The 23,124-nt window shown below is 39.9% G+C and overlaps 1 protein-coding gene across 1 annotated transcript in view; it reads left to right on the top strand.

Annotated features, from left to right (window-relative positions):
• The window catches only part of SKAP1 (src kinase associated phosphoprotein 1), a 484,834-nt gene extending 465,043 nt beyond the window's left edge, over positions 1-19,791 (top strand). Inside the window, exons 11-12 of the mRNA XM_087945337.1 lie at positions 14,066-14,169; positions 19,016-19,791. Of these exons, the coding sequence (XP_087801463.1) occupies positions 14,066-14,164 (99 nt within the window). The 3' untranslated portion in view covers positions 14,165-14,169; positions 19,016-19,791. The remainder of the gene's footprint in view (positions 1-14,065; positions 14,170-19,015) is intronic.
• The last annotated feature ends 3,333 nt before the right edge of the window (positions 19,792-23,124 follow it).

Below are 23,124 nucleotides of genomic sequence, written 5' to 3'. Positions count from 1 at the left end.
TAGTATAGAACCATTTTTTCTTCTTCGTTATCATTCAATAACTACCATAGAATTTTTAAATCGGAATAGACCTTTCTGTTCACTGCTAGAATGATAGATTTATCTCAGATTTACAAATTTGCATTACATATATATTTGTTTTCTGTTTGAAAGAGCTCTTTATGGACATAACAGAAAGACTGGTGAATATTTTGGGAGTTGTGAGAGTTTATGTATCTGATTAAAACTAAACGTTATGGTGGCATGCAGATAAGCCTTCCTTGAATTGATTTTTTTTTTTTTTTTGAATGAATCTTTGTGGATAACTCTGTCATTTAATCATCATCTTTAGTTTTGCATCTATGTGGTAAAAATATTTGCACTTGTATCTGCTATTTGTCTTATGCAGAGCATCCATATCAAACTTAGCATCTCCCAGATATCATTCCTTTTTTTTAATGGAATGGATCTTGATTTATCAGCATCTTGCATATGTTTTGCTTTTTTCGGTTCTTAGAAATAGGATGCTCCTTTTGATACATTGGTGTTTTTGAGAACGAATGGCATGAGATTCCAAAGCACAAATGGAATCATTTCCTTCTCCTTTTTTCCTACATGGTATTACTGAAGTAAAATGAAGATGAATTATCAAGACTGGAACCTTCAGCAGCTGAAACAAAATTGAGGAAGAGAAAAATCTAAGGTTGACAATATGTCAGAACTAGCTCAGGAATAAAAGAAAATATTTTAAAGTACAGGCACAACATGTTTTCTACTGTATTAAGCCACCAGATTTAAATAGGCCAGTTGCCCTGTTCTTCCATTACCATAAGTGACTGAGAAACATTCACATGTCCTAATAAAATTAATACCAGTCTGGAAGGGTAACCAATCCCTGATTACAAAGATTAGACAAATCCTGAGTACAAAAAGAACCTATATTAATTTTCTTCCATATCAGCCAAAACAAAAACAGCATTGAATATTCTATTACTCTATGGCATTCAATATTGTATATTCAAAGATGGAGAGGGCTTAGAGACCAGGAAGTACATACCTCTTATCAAGTTGGATTAAAAGTTATGCCTTGATATCTGAAATTATAGAAGTTGGTCCAATGTATCTTTAAGTCAACAGCTAAGAAAGGCTGATAGTTCAATCTATGCAGGAAACCTGGAATTGCTGAGCTACAATAGATAGTTGTTTATCCTATGTCCTATCTACACTAACCTAGAGCCCATTATCCTTTTGGCTAATGTTTTTTGTGTATACTTCTAATGTTTATCCTTAATAACTATTAACTTCACCTAGTGTTCAGTTTGAATTATCATCCTATAACTTAAGCATATTCAGTGTACTTCTGTACTCAGTGGCAAGGGACGCTAATCCTAACCCTAACCCTAACCTTAACCTTTCTCTTCTACAGGATAAAACATATCTAATTTCCTCTTGGGTTTTTATTTCAGTTTTCCTACATATCATCTCTGCTGAACCCATCTCTATTTCTCTATATCTTATTTTAAAATAAACACCAAGAACTGGATTCTGTACTCCATCTGTGCTGAGCCAGTAGAAGTGAACACTGAATAATATTAAATGAGAATGCATATTTATTATAGATTCTCCATAATAAAGAATTAATATAGCCAAAAATTCAGCATTTTTGAAGATAATATCATAACTGATGTGTTTTCCAATTATGATCAGTCACAATTCTGAAATTTTGTTCATATATTTTGTTTGTGAAGCCAGAGTATCTCCCATCCTCTAGTTCATTTTATGTTGTGGTTACTCTTATTTCCTTCCTAAATATCATTTATTTCTCTTTAGTTTCATACCAGTTTACTATTCTATAAAGTTAACACGAATCATATTAGAGTTAGTCTTCTGAGACATCTATCTTTTTCCATTTGTATCATCTATTCTTCTTTATTTAAAATAGATGTGAATCACTCCAGGTCTATGTGTACTTCCCAAGTCCTCTTTCTGCAGCTTTGGAGCCTTATTTGATAATGATAATTATTGTATAGCATGTTTTTTGTGTTCTTTGGCAAATATCTGTGTAAATATAAAATATGTAACCTAATTCTATGTACTTTGTGTCTCATAGCTTTTTCTCATCAATGTTCAGTTTTGATCTTTGATCAATCTAGAATCAGGAAATCATTGATGAAGAGCGCTAGATTTTGAGCAAACTCCTGAAGCATCTAATTCAAAAATGTTCTTCATTAAGTGAGAGGACCCAATGGTGAAATTATTTCTATGTAAATTTAACAAGTTACTAAGCTAGTAAACAATTATCTATAGGATTTGTTCATAATGCAGTAATTGATAAACACTAATCTTAGGGCAGAAAAGAGACCTTCGAGTCTTCTAATCCGACCTCATGCCCAAGGCAATAGACCTTGTTTCCCTTTATTTTCACTTTATTCCACCAGATATCATCAACTATCAGGAAAACATCTACCACTCACTCTCTCTATTGTGATCTGGGATTGGGGAGCAGGCTGACAGATTTTCTGACATTTTGTTCTAATGTTTTCTGCAAGTTTGATATCAGTTTGGTTGTTTTGGAATATGGATTTAGTACTTTTTCAGAAATGTGTTAAACCCACATTCAGAAGCAGCCTGAACACTAGGCATCAAGCAATACAGAAAGAACAGCCTCTCACTCTATCCTGTTTCACTGTATAAGAATCCTCCCCAACTCAAAAACAAAACAAAACTTGTAAATGATCTATTGTTGTTTAAACTGCCCCAGATTTTTAAGCTGAGTATCAACTTAAGACGTGGAAAATTCAAGAGAAGAGCCCAGTTTGAAAGAAGCAGATCTTTCCATTGCCCAAATTAGAATATCCTTGAAAGACAGCACAAGAAACAGAGGGATATGAGCATGGTCATATCAAGGTGACTAATAGGTGCTGGGCTGCTTCTACCCATTAGAAGTCTAGTAGAATCTAACTACTATATGAATAAATGGTGGAGCCCATAAGATTGCTCCTGCAGCAAACTTGCTATTACTTACTTAAGGAAGAAAATATTACTTTAATATCAAGGCAATTAAGGATGACTTTAGATTGCTTCAAGAATGGTTGGAGATGAAATGAAGATAACATGATAAGGTCTTGCCCCCCCTCAAAAAAAAAAAAGCTGTCAGGTTACGTCAATGCCATACAGTAATTTGCTGCAAGTAGGTAATTTGCCCTAGTAGAAGGAAAGATTATTTAAGAAGTAGAGGTCTTTGGAATTGTACAATTCTTACAGGTATGATAACGAACAAAAAGAAAATTATTTACAGCACTTCAAGTTTGGTGACAGATACTGAAAAATTGTTGCTGATAAAAACTTAGATTAGATCCAGACTTTGAGTTCCTCTACTATTTCCATGTGACTTTTTCAAGATCCATTACAAAATCTGTTTTGAGCATACCTACTCTATGATTAAAGATAACAGATTTCAATGGGAAAGAATTAAGCTTTTTGGCATCATGTTATAGCTTTCTATACGAGAAAATGACATTACAATCTTAGTGGGCTATTGAGATATTGAGAAATATTGCAAGATTATAATACAGGCACTTGTGAAGTTTTCTTGTGAAGCCCCTATTGAAAAATGTGACTGTTGTGGAAATGTCCAAGAAAAGTGGAGCAGTTATTGAAGGTTCTAGAAAGACAATCAGATCTTGGCATCCACCTTTCTTTAATTTATAAAAATTAGTAAACATGCTCAGGTTTCTTTGTTTCCAATAAGAAGCCCTAAATTTTATTCTGAGTTGGCTTTATGGCCATGGGCCAATTTTTGAGGTAAACAGATGTTTGCAGCGACGCAATATAAAACCCTCCTATGTCACATAACCTTCCAATAATGCATGTCACTGCTCACCTATGAATTAGAGGACTCCATTTTACTAACAATAATGTATGACACTCGAGCGCTAATAATGGGTCCAAGCAATCATATACCGATAAGCCAGTGATTGATTTTGGCTTTTCTCCTCAGACATCCGTCATCCCACCATTGATCTTCTGTGAGTGACTGCAGCTGATTAACTGCATCACCAAAGAAGGATTGGGGTTGTTTATGAGAAGGCTGGACTGTAACTAGAGCTAAAGTAGAGCTGAAGAGCAAATAGTGCTAGCTCAGCATTGGCAAGATGGGCTGTGGAGCCAACTCCTTTTTATTCCCCCAAAAAAAAAAAAAAAACAGAATATAACACTACAGAGAACTACTACAGAGAAAAGGCAAAGGCTCATAAATTTGTGATCTCTCTCCTGAATTAATTGGGAATTAGGTCGAATCAGTCTCAGGACCTACTTTTAATGCCAAGGTTCAGTTACAGAATATGCAAACTATCTAAAGAAAGAATAAATTTGATCATATGCAGTGCTACTTTCCCTTAAAACAGAAGTCAGAATCAGGCACTGGAATAGAGAGCTGCTAATCCACAGAGTACACTTTGCTGAATTCTTCTCTTCTTCTTAAATGTATCATAAAATGTAACTGATCTGTTGATATTGCATTGTAAGTTTCTTTCACATTATCACATTATCAGCAAAAATGAATCATGCAATGTGATGACATCAGGAGGTCATGTGATTAATTTTAATGCAAGATAGAGAAAGGAGCTTGCTGATTTTTTTTATTTTTTGTTGTTTGCTTTTTTAATAGAAATTCTATAGCTTGCAGAGCAATAAAATCTATTTTTGAATTTTCACAGGATCAGTCCCTACTTATCTTGGGAATAATGTTTTTTTTAAAGAGCATTGATTCTGGGCATTTGTGAAATTCCACTTAACCTTTGCATTTTTTCCCCCAAACATTCTTTTGGATGTTTGATTACTATTTTCTATTCTAGCCACATTTCCTACTCCTTGATTGTACGTTTTTATCAGCAACAATTTTGCAGTATCTCTCAGCAAACTTGAAGTGCTGTAAATAATTTTCTTTTTGTTTGTTATCATACCTGTAAGAATCATACAATTCAAATTCTTCCACCCAACTCTTAGGCAGACATTTCTATGATGACTATATCTTTAAAAAAAACATATTCAAGATTATAGGAAGTAGCATACCTGATTATAGTCAGGTAACCAATCCAATCATATATTATATGGAAGACAGCCAATTCACCACCACAGCGTAATTTAGCGCCTCTCTGCAAGCCCTTGTTCTGGCAACAAGTATCTCTTTTAGCATGCTGCATAGTTATTGTCAAGGTCTGTGAGATTAGGAAGAAGAAACCAGAACTGCTTGGGTTTATGGAAACATCTTTATTGCTAGTAGAGTAATGTAACAGAATCTTAAAAGTCTGCCCAAGCGATGTTTCAGATCAACCGATATTCTCCATGATTAAGGTGGAGTTACTTTGAGTTTCATTCTCATGGGATTCCCTTCCCTGGACTTAAGAATCTTGTCTGCAATGGTCCAACTTCCGCCTTTAATTGTCTTCTTTTTGCTTTTATGTTTCCAGGTTTGTTAGACATACCATTGAAAATATGGAGATGGTGGAAGATAGGGGAAATAAGAATATTACAAATAGTGAGGCATAAAAGGTGACAGAAAATGGCTGTAGTCACATTGTTGGCCTGTAGCCCAACCTAGACAGCATTCAAGATGGCATAACATACTTCTCTGGATCAATTAAACTCTAGAACTGTGTTCACACAACTATCTAAACTTATTCATGGCTCAGTGTATCATGTAAGCCAAGGCCATTTGGTTAGCTTATTGCCAAGTGCATTTTGCACAAAATGGATTCCTTCAATAATAATGTTAAACATGTTGTGTGAATCTAACTGATAATTGGCTTGTCCACTTTTAGCACTAAATCCATTTACCATTTGTTTTAATTCTACCTGCTATTGATATGAAACTCTATAGCATTCTTCCAAAGAAATTGCATTAGAAAAAAATAGAGGATAAACAATGTTCTTTCCAGTTGTGAGACTTAGAAGCTGTTGTAAGAGTGCTGTGCAAAGCGTATAATACAACCATTTATCATCAATCATTCTTAAAGCATTGCTTCAAATAATGCTTTCCTTTGCCTGTGTCCAATGTCTGAAGTAGTCCTAACCAACCACAGGTTTACAGAAAGTTAGCTCAGTAGAAAATCGTAAGAACCTGAGTTTTCCTATCAGGAAGCAGTCTAGAGAAGAAGTCTTGCTGGAAAGGTCTATTTGCCACTGAGAATGCACAGCAATGGAATAGATAGATCCATGGTCTGACTGAGTATAGGGAGATTAGCAGAGTTCCCATGACCATTGAATTATTGCAACAGACAGTTGCAGCTGTGTGTATAGAGAGAGGCTTCCCAGTCAATCGGGGATAGTTTACACTTGAGCCCTGGCACCTGCTTTATTTATATAGAAGCTAAGTATGCCTGCAGTTCTGAAAATGCATCTATCCTGCCCTTTAAGGACATCTCAGTGGTCATCTGGGTAGTTGCTGAGCTATCATGCAGAACGTTTCACAAATAGGGAAACAGTGGGGATGGGGGCAGACAGAAATTAAAGGCAAGCAGTTTTGTAGCAGGTGTCTTCATTCTCTTTTCCAGCTTATGAGAGCTGCCTGCTGTTTCCTCCTAGTCTCACTCCCTCAACCCCCTGCTGCTACCTGCTTGCTAAGGCATTTGCTCCTGGCATGGAAGAGAGAGTCCAGACATTGAGACGGGAGATATGCAAAGGACACCCAGGATGCAGTAGAAAAGCAATAAAATAGTAACAGGGCAGGCTGTAAGATACGGGTAGCCAGGACATTTTATCCATGATGTTTCTCAATTATCTTCTACTTTAGATCATATATCCTATGCTTTTTCTTATAGTTCTAGATGTCATTTTGTTGATGGTCCCACCAACATAAATTCTTCCAATTCTGCACATGTGGAACTCCTGTATAAAATAATGTGGGGGGTATTTTAAATTGGAGGGTGTATCACCTCAGGGCCATGCTTATCTTAAGATAATTGAATGTTCACTGCTAATATGCTCTTTCATTCTTCTTTTGGTTCATATACTCAGGATAGATGAAAATGCATGTAGTCCTATCTCCGAGTCAAAATATAACATTTTCCCTTATCCTTCACTTTGATTATGCAATTTGCAAATTTATGTAATGGCTTCAAAGTTAAGTTTTTTCTCTCCTTTCCTAAAAATAAATCTGGGAGTCAAGTCTTTTGATCAAGATTTACTGACTCAAGGAAAGGATGTGAGCAAGAATTCTGTTATACACTTCCCAAAGCCCATTGTTCTTCATTTCAGAATGTATCACCATTCAGAACAATTAACACATTAAAGTTATAGGATCTTTCCCACTGAAATGCTTTTTCAAGTGATTACAAAAAGAAGGGAGGATCTACACAACAATATGTCTGCTCGTTGTTGTTGAATTTCCTACAGCAAGGACTTTCAAAATTAACAAAAGAGCTGAAACTTCATGCAACTATTGGGGTTACAATTCCTCATAAGGATGCAGGGGTAATATTCATTCTGAGCCTTCCTTTAAAAACAATCTAATACAGCACTCTGAGCAGCACTCAGCTGCTGTTATAATTTTTATAATGTCATGAATATAATACCATTCATGGAACATACTGCAAAATGTAAATGTAAAAAACTGAACAAGGCATTTGATACTGCTTCTCAATATTTTGCTGCTTTCTATTCTTCCTGCCAGATGAGTTAACCAGCTCTATGAGAGACGGAGATGATTTTTCAATACTCTGTTTTGATGTTGATGCACTATTAAAGCCACATTGAGAGGATGGAGAATTTGATTTCCCTGAGCTACATTTGCTACAAGTGAAAATTGGCCACCTCCACCACAGCTGTCTTAAGTTAATATGGGTGGCCAGTTGCCAGAGAAAGGCAGTGGTCGTGCTGCCTGACTTAGAAGAAGGCAGAGGTAATTTTAGCAGCCCTGATCAACACTCCATGAGGCACCAGATTTCACAAGAGGAGGCCAACAGACCTGGCTTCCATAGAGTTCCTTGAATTGGAGCATTCCAGAACATTGCCTCATCTGCCCCTTATGGTAAGGACACAACAGATTGCTAGTGCATCCTGATCTCGCTAACAGTGTTAGACTTTGCCTTGACAGTTTTCTGCTGAAGAAGTAATCCTCTCCATCTCCCCCACACACAAAAATTTTCCCCTCGCTAAGCAAAGCACAAACCTCCAGCATCAGCAGCTTATTAAGGGGAGCTGGCAAATAAGCACCTCCAGACGCAAGACAGGGTTCACCTCGGGCCGGGGCTCTGCCAGTGCAACTTCCTCCATTTTAATAGTTTAATAAAAATTAGCATAATTAACGAACATCTGTATGATCCAGAGCGGTGCAATTTGGCACTTGGAAACGAGAGCTTAAACATTATTGCTGGGAGTTTAATGTTGTTTTAATTCTTTTTGGCACAGTGCAGGGAAATAAAGCGCCCAGTGCCAATGGTTCTCGGCTTGTGCTCATTTGCATTCCATTCTTCCTTTCTTGATTATGAGCTATCGCCAGCTCCCCAGCAATCCATCAAAGCTGAAATTGTTTTAAAATACCTCACGATGCTCAGGCCAAAGCAATGTATGGAAAATGGATTGGGTCTTAATCTTTGCTTTCCCATCCAGCCATATAGTGCTTTTCTCTGTGACTTCCTCCAGTCTTGGGCTTCACTTACACATGCATGGGTTGGTTCATGATTAAAGTCTGGTGACTGGTGTAGAATGTGTGAATAGACTTAGCTGAAAAGCATCATGCTTGAAAGGACATCAGGTGAGAGGAAAGATGTGTGTATCTCATTTGCTAAGTTAGTTGCCATGTTATGAATCAACAAATGACAAACATAGATGCCTAGAAACAACCCATAATGTTTATGCCAATGACTGCTGAAATAAAACTTGTGTGAAAAAAATCTTTTCTTTCAGTGTTTCATTTGTACTACGTATATGAGGGAGATGTATCTGAAGAGGAAAACCTCTGAACGTGCTCAGAGGAACTCTCATATTGACTATAATGTCAAATATCATTGTATCTATTCAAGGAGCAAACTGCAGAGCAACATAATTTCACTATTAACCAGCAATTTTTAGAAATATATTCTCACAGGCAGGAAGAAATCCAGTGGTAAAAATTCCACAAACGAAAGGGCTATCCCAAATAGAGTACTTCTCTATTTGGGACTTTGGCCATAAAACAATATATATAATTTTACGTTCTGTTCTCTTAGTCTGCAGGTGGAGGAAAGTATGGCCTCATTTCTGAAAAGTTTCTTTCTCATAGAAAACTAGTATATCAAGGTGAAGTCTGGTTTACACTGTTCTCGCTAACATGCTTTACTTTCTGCGTGCAGAAAAATTTATCCATAAAGGACATTTTGACTTGCAGTAATCTGATCTAAGTATACATCTGATGCTAATGTAAACTTATTCCATTTTGCTCTTTTATTATTTGAGGAATTTTCTGTCTCCCCCCCTCCTTTTTTTTTTCTAAAATGAAAATTTCCAAATATATGTTTCTGAATCTAATGTATAAAATTGAATACATATAAATGGACTTGGGCTGGAGACCATGGCTAAAACTAATTCTGGTAATATCACTCCTGTTATATTCCCTTTGAAGGCATTTATGTTTGCTGTTGTATAAATCATAACCTAAAAGCCAGTTTGGTCTAATGGTTAAGACACCAGGCTAGAAACCAGGAGACCATGACTTTTAATCCTTTGGTCCATAGCAGCTAGATGACTTTCAGCCAGTCATCCTCTCTCAGCTCTAGGAAACAGGCAATGGCAAACCATTTTTGAAAATCTTTCCAAGAAAACTGTAGGATGAGTCCAGACAGTTGCCAGAAAGCAATGCTGCCTCAAAGGCACTAAAAAATTGTTAAAATATCATTGGCTAGTTTATTTCAGACCTGAGGAGAAAGCCCTAGAAAAATCATTCTCCAGTAAGCCTCTGAGTGAGTTCTGGCAGTAAAAGCAATATACAATCCAAACTACCCTTTGATATATGACTTTTCCCATTCATTTTAGTTTTTTTCCCCAAAGATATCAACGCAACATGTATAGCACGAGGCTATGGTTCTTAATAATTTTGGGGGAAGCTATGATAATTAAACTCATGTATAAACTAATTCTCCAATACTGTGGTTAATACAAATTAAATGACAAAAGTGAATTAAATATAGATCTGCTGTCCATTGGCTGATTAGAATGACCAACTAATAAGGCCAGATGGGTCTAGATTCTAGAAATGAGATCTATAAAAAGACAATGAAGGGACTAGACTTGTTTAGCTTGGAGAAAATGTGATTGAGGAAGGGATATAATGGTACTCTCAGGTAACATTGTTACATTTCCTGCACCCTTGTTCCAGAGTGCAGGACATGGAATCAATGGTGTTCAATCAAATTCTGATTGAATGTTAGAAAAAAAATGTTAACTGTAGCAGAGCCATTTATCCAGGCAGCTGTTTCACTGGATGTGTTCAAGAGAGACTAGACAGCCATCTGTTTGAAATGCTTTAATTTGGATTCCTGCACTAAGCAGGGGTGGCCTCAGGGACCTAAAAGATCCCTTCCAGTTCTGTGATTTTGAGACACAAGCACCAAAGGGCAGAAATGGGTATATCAAGTGCCAAAGGAGGCAGGGATGAGGAATGGAAGTTTGAAAAGACAACTCCTGGATCTGTTCTACATTCATCAAAACCCACCTGACCAGAACGTTGAAGTTTACAGAGAAAATGATGACCCTGAAGAATTATTGCAATGGGTACTACTCTCCATTCCAGAATAGATTACAGCAGATCTTGATTTGTTGATGAAGCCATAAGTCCTGTTGGCAATCTTTCTAGTTTACCATGATTAGGAAGCTCCAAGAAGAGGAAGCAAGATCACTGCAGACCAGGGGTTGGATTCAACCAGTGTTACTACCGGTTTGGTGATTAAGTTTTGCACGTGAATGCGCGTTTTGTGCACATGTGCACCAGATGCACGCTGTGCATGCATGTAATACACCTAAAGCTGTGCCGCCCGGACAGCTGATAAGCACTGTGCGCAGGTGCACAGCATTTGAAAAGGCACTTTTTATTGCTTTTTCAACCTCAGCTGTGCCGCGCAAAGAAGCTGAGGTTGAAAAAGCAGGAAATAAAGGTCAGGTAAGAGCCCAGGCAGGCGGGTGGGCCAAACAGCAGCAGAGACAGAACCGGTTCTGTGTCTGCTGCTCTTCAGAGCTCCCGGTTCTATAGAGCCAGGCAGAACCGATAGAATCCCACTCCTGCTGCAGACTGCCAATTTGGTACTGCTGAATTGCTGATTTTTTGAAAAGGTAGACTGGTGCTAGAATACTGTTTTGCACCTAGAACAGGGGTGGGCAACTACGGCCCGCGGGCCACATCCGGCCCGTTGGTCTGTCCAATCTGCCCGCCCCTGAAAAAAAATTGCTGCCATTGGTCTGTCCAATCCGGCCCGCCCCTGAAAAAAAATCGCTGGCCGTGGCGTAATTGCCCTGTGCCGCGTGGCCCCCAAAGCTGCAAAACAGTGCGGAGCGATCTAGGGTAGGAAAGAAAAGAAATTTGCAAAGGCCTTGGCTGGGAGTTCGAAATCACCTTTGAGTGCGACCTCTCCGAAGGTGAGTCCCCGCCGATCCCCCTTTTTTTCCGGGGCTTCCAGGCTTAAACTTTGCAAAGGCAAAGCTTGCAGGCTGGAGCGTCTTCCCGCCGAGGAGCGGGAAGGGTTCCACCCGCGGGCGGGCGGGCTGCTTGGAGCCACCTAAAGCTAGGCCGCTGCTGGTGGAGCTTTGCCCTGCCTTGATGCCCCGTTTCCCGGCTCGGCGGTCCTGCTCGGGCAGCACTTTAAAAGCCTGCTCCCAGCACCCGAGCAACTTCCCAGCAACTTTTGGCTTCCTTTTAACTCGCGGGCGCTCACGCCTGGCCCGAGCCGCGCGGCGGAAGGGAAGCCCGGTGGGCGGGCGGGCAGGCTGCTTGGAGGAGGCTCCGGGCTTCCCCTCCGCCAGGCGCGAGCACCCACGAGTTAAAACGGCTGAAAGTTGCTGGGAAGTTGCTCCGTTTTCCAGGGCTTTGCAAAGGCAAAGTTTGCAGGCTGGAGCGTCTTCCCGCCAAGGAGCGGGAAGGGTTCTGCCCGGTGGGCGGGGCGGGCTGCTTAAACTTTGCTCGGGTGGCACTTTAAAAGCCTGCTCCCAGCACCCGAGCAACTTCCCAGCAACTTTCGGCTTCCTTTTAACTTGCGGGCGCTGCGCCTGGCCCCGAGCCGTGCGGCGGAAGGGAAGCCAGGCGGGCGGGCAGGCAGGCTGCTTGAGGAGGCTCCGGGCTTCCCCTCTGCCAGGCGTGAGCGCCCACGAGTTAAAATGAAGCCGAAAGTTGCTGGGAAGTTGCTCCATTTTCCAGGGCTTTGCAAAGGCAAAGTTTGGAGGCTGGAGCGTATTCCTGCCGAGGAGCGGGAAGGGTTCCACCCGGCGGGCGGGCGGGCTGCTTAAACTTTGCTCGGGCGGCACTTTAAAAGCCTGCTCCCAGCACCCGAGCAACTTCCCAGCAACTTTCGGCTTCCTTTTAACTCGCGGGCGCTCGCGCCTGGCCCCGAGCCGCGGCAGAGGGGAAGCCCGGCAGGCGGGCGGGCTGCTTGGAGGAGGCGACCCGGCGGTGCTCCAGCAGTAGCAACAGGCAGTTTCGCCCGGGCTCCGCTCAGGTGTCCAGCTGGGGCTGTCAGGAGTTGCTACCGCTGGCACAGCTCCGTGCGGCTCCAGTCCCGCGTTGCCTTGGAAAGGAAAAGGCAAAACCAGGAGCCGCTGAGCCTGAGCCTCCGGTGCCGCTGCTCCCGTTGCAAAGCACCGCCGCGGCTCTTCCTTTTGCCTTTCCTTCCCGAGGCAACGCGGACTGGAGCGCGGAGCCGCGCCGGTAGCAACTCCTGACTCAGGGGGCCTCCGAGGGGAGGGGAAGGAGGAGAAGGGGGAAGGGTGGGGGGCGATTCCCAGAAAATCTTGTGCTGACCCGGCCCGTCTGTCAAATTTTAAAAGTCAATGCGGCCCCCGAGCCAAAAAGTTTGCCCACCCCTGACCTAGAAGGTTAATGGCAACCTCTGATGTCTTTAAGTTACACTGGGAGAAAATTCTGCCTGAAACCAAGGGACTTATTTCCTTTCACTTTTAATAATCCTAGCTCCCCCTCCCCCATCTCTCTATATACTATATACACACATATGTATACATATGTCTGTGGTGGACAGACAGACGAACAGACACACACACAATTGCTTCATCGCTTAAAGATTAAGACTATTATCTAACCCAACCAAAATCCAAAATTCTATTTAAAATGAAAAAAAGGATGCAGTGTAGTATATTTCACAATAGACTAGCAAAGGACGGAAGAGGATTCAAAGTCCTGTGGCAGATGTGAAGAATCTGTGGCCCTTCAGATGTTACTAAATTATTGCTCCCAGCAGTCCCAGTTAATACAGCGAAATGGAGAGGGATGCTCAGGATTATACTTCAGCAGCATTCTAGACAGCTACAAGTCCACCTTCCATGTCTTTGATAATCCATTGCTATATTGCATAAACTGTCTATTGTTGTTAATCTACTTAAGTACACATGGAAAACATGTATAAAAATTGCATATATAAAGATGTCAAATAGTTCTGGATCCTACCACATCCCATTTAATTTCAATTTATATTTCCTCAAATATATTATTCCCAAGTGACTTTTTCACTAAGTCTTCACCTTGTTTATTTGCAATTGGAATGGAAAGATTAGCATGGAAGGGGAATAATTCTGGATATTAGAAAAAGAAGAAAAGCAAAGTATATCTGGCTCATCCATGTTTATAGTAGTTTCTGCTCTCTGGAGAGAAAGAAGACGAAGTAACTAAACAGCAGTAGTAATAATGACAATATTTATGTAGCAATACACCTGACAACACTATAAGATGTCCCTATATTTAGACAATATATATAGAAATGGATAATATTTTGGCATACTTAAAAAAGAAGCATGCATAAAATGATCTGCGCCAAAAACAGAAATCTTAGCCCTATCCCATCAAGCCCCTATATTTCATTATTTCATGAATGCTGCTGGTACTTTCTTTCAGGAATATAACATGTATGGTTGGTGGGTCGGAGAGCTGAACAACATCGTGGGGATTGTCCCAAGGAACTATCTCATGCCTGCCTATGATCTAGAAGAATGAGAAAGGTAAGGAAAATAAGGAAAGCAATGCTTATAGTGCTATGCTTTAGCTTTGATCATCTCACTCTGAGTGATTCTCCTTTACAAGCTGCTTTCCATGCTCTCAATCAATTTCCATTTATCTCTTTGAAGCTCTAGAGTTTTCCATTGAACAGTTTCATGGATCCAATAGTTTTTTTTTCAGACCCAAACTTCACATTTCATTACAATGTGGTATTCAGTGGATTCTGAGAATCGGTAGTGGAAAATTTGAGTAGTTCAGAGAACCAGCAAATGCCACCTCTGACTGACCCCGCCCCCATCTATCCTCTGCCTCCCGAACCCCCGGCTGATTGGCTGGGTCTTCTTTTGTTGCCCTGCACAGGAGAACCGAGCTGGAAAGTAGTTAGTGGGGTGGGGAGGGAATGGGATTTTGCAGTAACCTTCCCCCAAGAGTGGGGAGGGAATGGAGATTTTACAGTATCCTTCTCCTGCCACGGCAACCAAACCATGGCCACCAAGCCATGCCCAAAGAACTGGTAGTAAAAAAAATTTGAATCCCATCACTGATTACAGTAACTATCACTGCTGTCCTAAAATCAGGACCTCAATATGGGTAGAGGCAGAAGTAAAATATACTCCTTTACTCCCTGGAAATGATTATTATATAACAACACCCCTAACCCAATTAGACCAATATATTGTATACAATATATGCATTATAGTGCATACAATATATTCTCTGGTTGTGGTTATACAGAATTTTCTAGCTCTGTTTAGTTAAGATAATGTCTGAATTTGGATTTTCTACAGGGGTAGGGTTCAATTTTTGTAACAACTGGTTCTGTGGGTGTGGTTTAGTTAGTGGGTGTGGCTTGGTGGTCATGTGACTGGCTGGGCATAGCCAACTCAACATCACTCACATTGAGGCACGCATCTCCTCACCTGGCCTCTCATGACTGTGGGGATGCTGCAACAGTCATAAGTGTGAAAAATGGTCATAAGTCACTTTTTTCAGTGCCATTGTAGCTTTGAATGGTCACTTGCCATAAGCAAAGAGCCAGCAAAGGAGGAAAAAATACCTCCAGAGAAGTTCCAGAGACAGGAAGTCTAGTCCTGCCAAGAATGTAATAAGGATTAATGGAGAGGCAGTTTCTGTAAGCAACACCAGAATGTTTCCTTCCTGCCTTCCTTACAGGATTAGGCCAGTAATTTCTTCTAACAACTGGTTCTCCGAACTGCTTAGAATGTTAACAACCGGTTCTAGAGAAAAGGTGCAAACCTGTAGAATCCCACTCCTGATTTTCTAGATGCAGAGCATGTATTCAATCACTGAGTATGATTCTTTCATAAGTTACATTGTGGCATCACTTGAATTTCAACCTCCCTTCCCAGTGGGTCATAATTTATAAATATAAAGCACATAATAAATATAGGTCCATATTTGTAATATGTAGTATGATCATTCCTTTGCAGTATGCAATAGGATCCGAAATCCTTTATGGTATTGGCTTCCTTATCTTTTTCAGAGTAAGGCAATATAGAAGACACAGTAGACCATGTAGCCTTAAAGAAGGAATGATTGGGTTAGCTAATTGGGCTTTCCCTCTGCATTCTGATATAGGCAATGTAAACAGTATACCTCTGTCTTCAGCTGGTTACTAAACATTCTCTTGCCAAAGCTATTAATGCTTCATCAGCTTTCAGTCTTCCCTCAGGTACTTTACAGTAAAGTGAACAACGCTTAAGAGACTTGAAAGACATAGCATAATGTTTAATAACTACCAAGAGGTGGTGCTAATAGTAAACTATATGTGTAAGAAACATGACCCAGAGAAAAGAAGTGGTCTAGAATGTGGACATTTGATAAGGAATTAATGAATTAAGGCTAGCCAGTTACACATCTGTTTTCTGATGACAATCTGGTTTCAAGATTCCTTAGATACTGTGGAGAGTTACAATAACATTGTCTTCCACTACTGAGAGAAAACACTTTGTTTCTTTTTTAAAAGACTTGTTCTACTTAGAAGGGGCAAATTATTGACTGTCAACTAAAGAACTGGCCCTGATTAATTAGGTCTAGTGAAGAGCACAGTGTAAATCTAAAAGCTTGCCTCTATTCTCACTAATAGAAACTGGCTCAATATAAATGATTGATCGCCTTCCTAATCACATATGTCTTCTTAGAAAATTCTGATATGTCTACAATTGCTTTATAAAAGAGACAGTTCTTAAGTCATGATTAGAAGGGGGATTGTATACTTACCAGGTGTTGAAGTAATTACCCTGAAGTAGAAACTCAGGCCACAATTCCAAATATCCTGGAGTGGCTGATATATAAGTGTTCAAAGAAAGGAATGTTATCGATGCTCAGAGGTATACTCACACTTATTGTATTGCACAATCCAGATCCAAATCTTGGTACCGAAAAGAAATTCTGGAGCTAAATTTTAGTGAGTTATGGTTCAGCTTAACTTTGACTTCTCTGGCTTTGCATTATTAAGAACAATTTTATCCAGTCTAGCAGAGAAGGCCAGAATCTGAACATGGAAAAGCCATAATCTCTTACTGTTTTTCAGTTTCCGTTTGAATTAGACCAGAAGGAATATTGTCTCTGGCTCCATCTTCTGGCCTCTTTTCTTTGCAGAAGTGAGTCAGAAACTTCCCATGTTTGTAGAAAGCCTTGAGTATTGAGGTAGACCTGAAAATAATCTAATAAGTCCCAAGAGACACTGAAGTATCTGTGTCCACAGTGGATGGAAGAGGGCAAGAGACAAAACATGAGCCATGTCAGATGTTGGGATACACAAAGGCAGGATTTGCATTGTGGCATGACTATGTGCCTTTTGTTTTTATGTTACGTTGGTTTGTTGCATTTTTGTGGCCTAAAGGCAGAATAATTGACTCTGGAATAATTCTAAAAAAAAATTAACGAGACATGAAGAATAACAGTCCACTGTGCATCAAAGGTCCATTAAAAATATTATTGAATGGGCTCAACCTGTAGCAAGGATGCTACAGTTAATACTGGCAATTGGGATCTGTGATGTTCCTGGACAGGAGAGGGTTCTGTAGAATCCCAATGACTGTGGCATAACAACATAAGTTCTTCTCCCTGTTCTCAATTTGCTAACCTAAGATTTGAGACCTCAGGAGCCTACCTCATATCTGCTTTCATGTACATTCTTCCTGTCCTATAGATCAGGGGTCCACAAACTTGGTCATTTTAAGACTTGTGGACTTAAAGTGACCAAGTTTGTGGACCCCTGATCTATATGCTGGCTGGAGAATTCTGGGAGTTGAAGTCCACAAGTCTTAAAGTAGCCAAGTTTGGAGACCTCTGCTATAGATCATAGTTCCCCAATCTTTCCAGCTTTGCAGACTGGTGGGGGAGGGGGAAATAGTTCCATGTGAGCAACCTTCAAGCATGTGCGCACACAGAACTCCATTTACGTGAGTGGTGGGCATGCATGCTCACCGCTCACGCAAATGGAGCACGCACCTGTGCCGTGTGCTTGCCTACTGCTTCTGTGGCCCAGTACCAAATGGCTTATGTACCAGTAGTGGGCCATGGCCTGGGGGTTGGGGACTCCTGCTATAGATAGCAGAAAATAATGTTGATACATGCATTGTGTTCAGTGGTGGGATTCAATTTTGTTTACTACCAGTTCTGTGGGCGTGGCTTGATGGGCGTGGCAGGGGAAGGATACTGTAAAATCTCCACTCAGAGGTGGGATTTGCCAGTTCTCTGAACTACTCAAAATTTCCACTACCGGTTCTTCAGAACTGGTCAGAACCTGATGAATACCACGTCTGATTGTGCTGCCCCTATGACCAAATTTTAGAGAGTCTCAATAATGAAGCATGTGAATGGTTCTATGCTTACAATTTAAGGTCAACGATTTGTGAATTCTCCACAAATTTCATTTCCTCTCACACTTAAGAGTCACTTGCCAACAGAAGAAGAAGAAAACCCCACTAACTGTAATTTTAATGTAGAATGGATTGGGTGAAAGGGTTTAACCATCATTCTAGATATGCCAGTCAATACATCAGAGACAATATACACTCTCCAGAATTATACAGTATTTACATCTGCATGGAAAAGTTTAATCAGAACCTGTGCATGAAATAAAAATGTTTTAGAGGGGTCAGCTGGATGTAAGCATCAGCCCAGTGGATGAAGGAGATGTGAGGTTTTACTTTAGATCTCTCTCCACATCTCCAGCAGAGTTGGTGAATGACCATGGAGAATGTGTGCACTATTGGGACTGGCTCACCCATAACAACAATGCTCATTACCTACAACTGCCATTAAACTCTAAAACAAAAAGGTCCTGACTGACCATGAAACCCAGATTTGACCCCGCAGTTCACAGCAACCAGAATGGGGTGTAGAAGGTCTGTGTAGCAAGCAAAATTGCCCACCAGCTGCAGAAGGTAATGAAACTATTAACTAGCAAGTAAAACCCTTATCAGAAAATCAGTGATTTTTGACCAAACTGGTAACAAATAACTGGTAGTATGCAGTTCTCTTTTATGCTTTAAATAAACTTTTTTTTTATGCAGAGTGGGCTAGTCTATTTTTTAAAAACAAAGTTCTGTTGTTCCTTCAACAGACCACTAAACACATTTAAAAACAGATATATTTTTTCCAGAAAAGTAACAGATCTATGTAAATTAGAAACCTATGCAGGGTGAAACGTAACTACAGTCATGGTTTAAATGTATGAGAAAGACCATGAATGATCAACCTACCTGTTATGAATTCCTGTTCCATATTATATATTTGTTCTTCTCAAATGAATATTCAAATTGATTTTAATTTATTCCTATTTATGTGCATTTCTCTTTCCATCTCTTGCTTTGCCAGCACCATGAAGATAATTCCTGGGACCTCTTGGTTATTCGTAAGAAACAGATGCACACCTGCAGAAGTTGAGTCCATCAACCCTTTGTCCCCCTTTATAAGGAAATATAGTGCTTTGTCTCCTAAACTTTAGCTGTTGTGTTTTTTCATTTTACTGGAATTTTATTCACAGGCTACAGTCATCAGCTGTATACTGTACTTCTGATTTGTCATGATTATTTGGAAGGAAGAGTCTGTTTTCTCAGAACTATCAAAAAATATGAAGGATGTCTTGCTGATATTCCAGAATAAATACTACTATCATTTTCTGACTGGAAAGTGCTTATCATGCTGAAGTGTTGCTTTTTAATCAGCTGGTCAATTTTTATTGTAGCCAAGGGCCACAACACACCAGCAATGAACATAATTATTAGAATAAAATATCCAAACAAGATGACTGAAAAGGAAGAAGTTTAATTCAGATCAGAGAAATGCTCAGGGTCATTTTCAATAAATATAAGTACGAACAAAGTTTAAAGGCAATCTGCTAGGGTGTATATTTGGTTTTAAAATATTCAACAGAATCTTTAGAATAAAACTATAGTCATTTTCCTGCCCATAAAATTGGATGCAATTGTTGATAATGCACAGTTCTTCAACTGAAAAAAAGTTTTTTAGTGTTGTTATTCCTTATGCAGTTTGTTATTCAGCTTTATACATGTACTCTTATCTTTCTGTAACTGTATCTAAGATAGCTAACAACAGTAAAATTCAAAATAAAAGTGTGACATTAGAAATAATTTTAAATTTTATTTTTTAAATAATTTAAAATAATTTAATTTTAAATAATTTAAAAATATATAAAAATAAAATGGGAGCATAGTTAAAATAATATTAGCATTAAAATGCAAGTTAGAAACATAGCACAGCAGAAAAAATAAAGGAGTTAACTGGTGTTTACTTTTATATAAAAGTAAAGTAGTGTTTTTCAAACTTGAAAACTTTAAGATGAGTCCATTTCAATGCCCACAATTCCCGGTTACATACAGCATGCTTCGGAATTTTATCTATGAATTTTATGTATTTCAAGCTGGCTGGAGAATTCTGGAAGCTGAGGTCCACGCGTCTTAAAATTGCCAGGTTTGAAAAATGCTGAAATACAGTAAATGAATCTCCCTTAATAAGGAATTACAGAATCTGACCCTAGCTGGTAAATTCTTTTTTCAATTTTCATCAGACACACGGCCCATATTGTCAGGAAAAGAATATTTTTGTGAAATTTTGAAATATTGACAAGTTTGTACTGTATAGCAGAGAGGCTGTCCTCTACATAATTATCACTGCCTTATAGTTAACTGTCTATGGTGACTTTCGAAGGGATTATGCATATATGTCATACTTTCTCTTTTATATATATACATATCCAGAGACAGAATTTTTTCTCTCTCCAACATACATGGTTACTGCTGATGTTCACCCCAAGCAGATCATAGCTCTCAGGCCTACCAGACCTGGGCTGTAAAAATCTCTAACCATCACTAGATGGAAACAAAAAGTTAACTTTTTCTCTATATTTTTTATGTTAGTGGTTCCTCATTTTGGCAATTTGGCAGCCCAGCTGTGGAGGTAGAGGGGAACCAGGCCGCACAAGCGGCGGGCACAAGCAGCTCCACTTACACAAGACAGAAGAGAAGCATTTGGAGTGCCATTTCAGCTCTTTCAGGTTTCTGTACACCAAAACCTTTTGCAAGGGACAGAAGGCCTGAAGTAGCCCACGGTCACTCCCCCAAAGCCTTTGTAAAAGATTTTGGTGCAGAGAAGAGAAGCGTTTGGGAGCACAGTATCATGCTCCTTCAAACTCATTGAAGCTGCCCAACACTCCAAAAGCAGATCAGGTGTCCTGCGCAGGCAGGCTTGGTCAGCAAAGCTGAGCAGGTTGCACTGTTCCCCTCAACCTCTGCTCTCACTTCTCTCCTTTTGGAGCATTGGGAGCAGGTGGTTGGGCAGCTCGGCCAGAGAAGGAGAGGGGAACAGGGCTGCATGAGCAAGGGCCAGCACACAGGCACATGCAACTCCACTCATGCACGCCCACACGAATGGGTCTGTGAGTGCCGGCTCCTGCCATTGGTATGAGTGGGGCTACCACTCATGCAGCCCAGTTGCGAATAGGCCACAGCTCGGTAATGGGCCATGGCCTATAGGTTGGAGACCCCTGTTTTATGTCATCTAACCTGCAACTCTTAATTGCAAGTTCAAGCCAAGATCTGCAACTCTTAATTGCAAGTTCAAGCCAAGATCTGCAACTCTTAATTGCAAGTTCAAGCCAAGATCTGCAACCAAGACGTGGTATATACAATTTGAGGCACTCAGTGAAGGCAAACATCCTTGATGTGACAATCTATTGCTTTTTTTAAAATTGCTAGATGAATAAGTAAATGCTTGGACAAAAATATAATTTTGTTAAATGTTCTGTTTTTATTCCAAAATCAAATGAAACCCCAAAATAATCTGGCTGAGTGCAAAATATAATTGCAGCTAGTTCCTATCAGGATTATTTTCTAAAACAGGAGACTTCGGATACCCAGTTTATTTAGAGGTCATATTCTGTGCCATGGAAATTCAACCATTAGGGGTAAAGATTAGCTGCACATAATTGGTAATAAAAGATATGGACTGTGTGCCTAAAAACACGACTTTTTTTCACTGTTACCTCTAACTTTCTCATTCTAGTCCACACATTGTTATGCATGATTGCGGGATCTGAATAGGTTACAGATGCCTTAGGTACTTTTCCCTGCCTACATCTAGATATATGGTAGTCTTTCTTGTTTTAAGAAGGCACACTGTTGTGCAGTTTGGCTGGGGGCACAGAGAAGGCTCTGCAGGCATAGTCTGGAAACGCACAATGGAAGGGTGCTATTCTGTGACAACTGAGATTATAAAGGGGGTAGTTCCTTCCCTGTCTAATTTTAAATCTGGCAATATGCATTTTATTAAGCTGCATTTTCTATGTGGGAAAATGCAATTATGGGAGTGAAAAGTATCTTTCACATAGAGAACCCCCTAGCTGGCCTCTCTTTATTCCAGGTATATAGTCATGAAAGCCACAAGATGGCAGTAGCTAACTGCTCAGCTAAGATATCTGAATTCCCACTGGAAAAGGGGTGGGGGGGGAGATATTCCACAATCCCCAGGGATCATGGTACCTGGGAAATAATTAACAAACAAATACTAAATACAGTACTATATTTTTGACTTCTAGGTTAACAAATCCAGTCAACACAATACAAAAAGCTAAGTAAAGTTTGCAGAAGTTAGTTGAAATACATGGTGAATTTGTAACCTTGCCCGTGTGCAAATTTACGTTCTTAATGGCTCAAGTGACATTAATTGGGAAAAGGAGCAGCTTAAGCACATTTGTTTCATTCAAATGTTAAATGGTATTAGTCAGCAGAGATACATAGATGTTATATAGATGATAGAGGTAGAAGAAGGATGGAGGGATGATAGAATAGATAGACTGATAGATGGATAAATGGATAGATGGATGATAAGTGGATGATAGGAACCACCACCACTACCAGGTCAGAAACTAACCTTCTATTCCCCTGTCAGGTTTCCAAGTGATGAAATCCATTTTAAAAAGAAAAGCACAAAGTCCATCTTCCACGACAATTTCTTTTGTTTAGGAAAGCATCAAATTGGCAAAGTCCGTTGGTAATTCCGGATCTGACACAACCCGGAATTACCCCACATATTAGAAGTTAGAAACAACTCCTCAAAAGTCACATTCTCCAATAGAAGTAATTCAACGTTGCTTGATATCGTAAATCTCCACCTCCAGTGCCTAGGCACTGACAGCTTGGGTTCCCACAGGAAGAATGATCACCTAGCCTAAACAACTCTATCTCCACTCCTCCCCCGCTTAGGAATGTGGCAAGCCCAAAGCCCTTCCCCCATAACTGCCAAAGAGAAAGTAAGAAAAAGAATATATATTAAGCCTAACTAAAATGGCTACACATATGTCAATACCAGGCTTGACACCTCCTCTTCATCCAGTCTCAACTGTCAGTGCCTATCCTTTCATTCCCCCACCCCACCCTGCTATCAGAACTGATTCAGTTTCTTGGTTG

Source organism: Notechis scutatus, chromosome Z (genome assembly GCF_049901735.1).
Source record: "Notechis scutatus isolate UNSWTSFEM ecotype Mainland chromosome Z, rNotScu1.2, whole genome shotgun sequence".
Classification (NCBI taxonomy): domain Eukaryota; kingdom Metazoa; phylum Chordata; class Lepidosauria; order Squamata; family Elapidae; genus Notechis; species Notechis scutatus.
Note: the sequence above shows the minus strand (reverse complement) of the source record. Positions and strands in the feature narration are given on the sequence as shown.